The sequence below is a fragment of the Monoraphidium neglectum genome (assembly GCF_000611645.1).
Source record: "Monoraphidium neglectum strain SAG 48.87 unplaced genomic scaffold scaffold06115, whole genome shotgun sequence".
In the NCBI taxonomy this organism is placed as follows: domain Eukaryota; kingdom Viridiplantae; phylum Chlorophyta; class Chlorophyceae; order Sphaeropleales; family Selenastraceae; genus Monoraphidium; species Monoraphidium neglectum.
This window is the reverse complement of record NW_014007519.1, coordinates 2,037-2,852: the sequence shown is the minus strand read 5'-3', so window position 1 is coordinate 2,852 and position 816 is coordinate 2,037. Positions and strand designations below refer to the sequence as shown.

General features: G+C 71.8%; 1 protein-coding gene across 1 annotated transcript in view; it reads left to right on the top strand.

The window, feature by feature from the left end:
- Positions 1–157: 157 nt before the first annotated feature.
- MNEG_16214 (cell division protease FtsH) overlaps positions 158–816 on the top strand; it is a gene marked incomplete at both ends in the record, with an annotated part of 2,560 nt that continues 1,901 nt past the window's right edge. The window contains 2 exons of the mRNA XM_014035315.1: positions 158–226; positions 615–707. Coding sequence (XP_013890769.1) covers positions 158–226; positions 615–707 — 162 coding nt within the window. The remainder of the gene's footprint in view (positions 227–614; positions 708–816) is intronic.

Genomic DNA, 816 nt, shown 5'->3' with positions numbered 1-816 from the left:
GGGCGGGCGGGCGCCCAGTGCAGGGGCTGGCTTGGGCCCTGAGCCGCGCCCCCCGACCTGTTTCGAGCCCCTTTTCCCTCCCGCCACCGACCGTCGCGTGCCACGAACCTGCGCAGCTGAGGGCGGTGAGCAGGGCGGGGGGGACGCTTTGCAGGAGATGGGCAAGCTGAACACGGCGCGCATCCGCAAGGCGGTGGACCCCAAGACGCTGGACGTCAAGAAGAGGGTGGGCGGATGCTGGGAGGGAGCTGGGGAAAGCTTCGCGGAAGCCGGGGGCAGCTGAGGGGAAATGTAGAGCAAGCCGGGGACCAGCAGGCGAGGGCCGGCAGGGGCCTTCAGGGGCAGCCGCAAGGGGCGGGCAGTACGGGGGAGGGAGAGGGGGCTAGGGCCGGTGTCGGGCGTCGGGTAGGGCGGCCAGGGGCCAGAGTGACACAGGGGCCAGGAGGGTACGCTGATTGTGGCGCCAGGTCAGCACGACGGAGGGTCCCCCCGTCGTCGCGCCGCCACCGACTTGGTGTTCAGCCACGCGGGCGCCCGCCCGGCTGCACGCCGCCCTCGTTTCGGGGCGTCTGCCGACCCCCTGCGACACCCTCCGCGCCGCGCCTGGGCCGCAGGTGCGCGCCGCGCGCCGCAGCCTGAAGCGTGAGTCCAAGGTCCAGCTCAGCGACGAGATCATTTTCTTCGACGACGTCGCGGGGAACGACCAGGTGGGCCCGGCCGGGCGCTGTGCCATCACAGTGATGCGAGTGCGAACAGCAGGGCGCGCTCTTGGCCGCGGCCGTCCAGGAGGAATGGATGAGGGATCTTTTGTCGGCG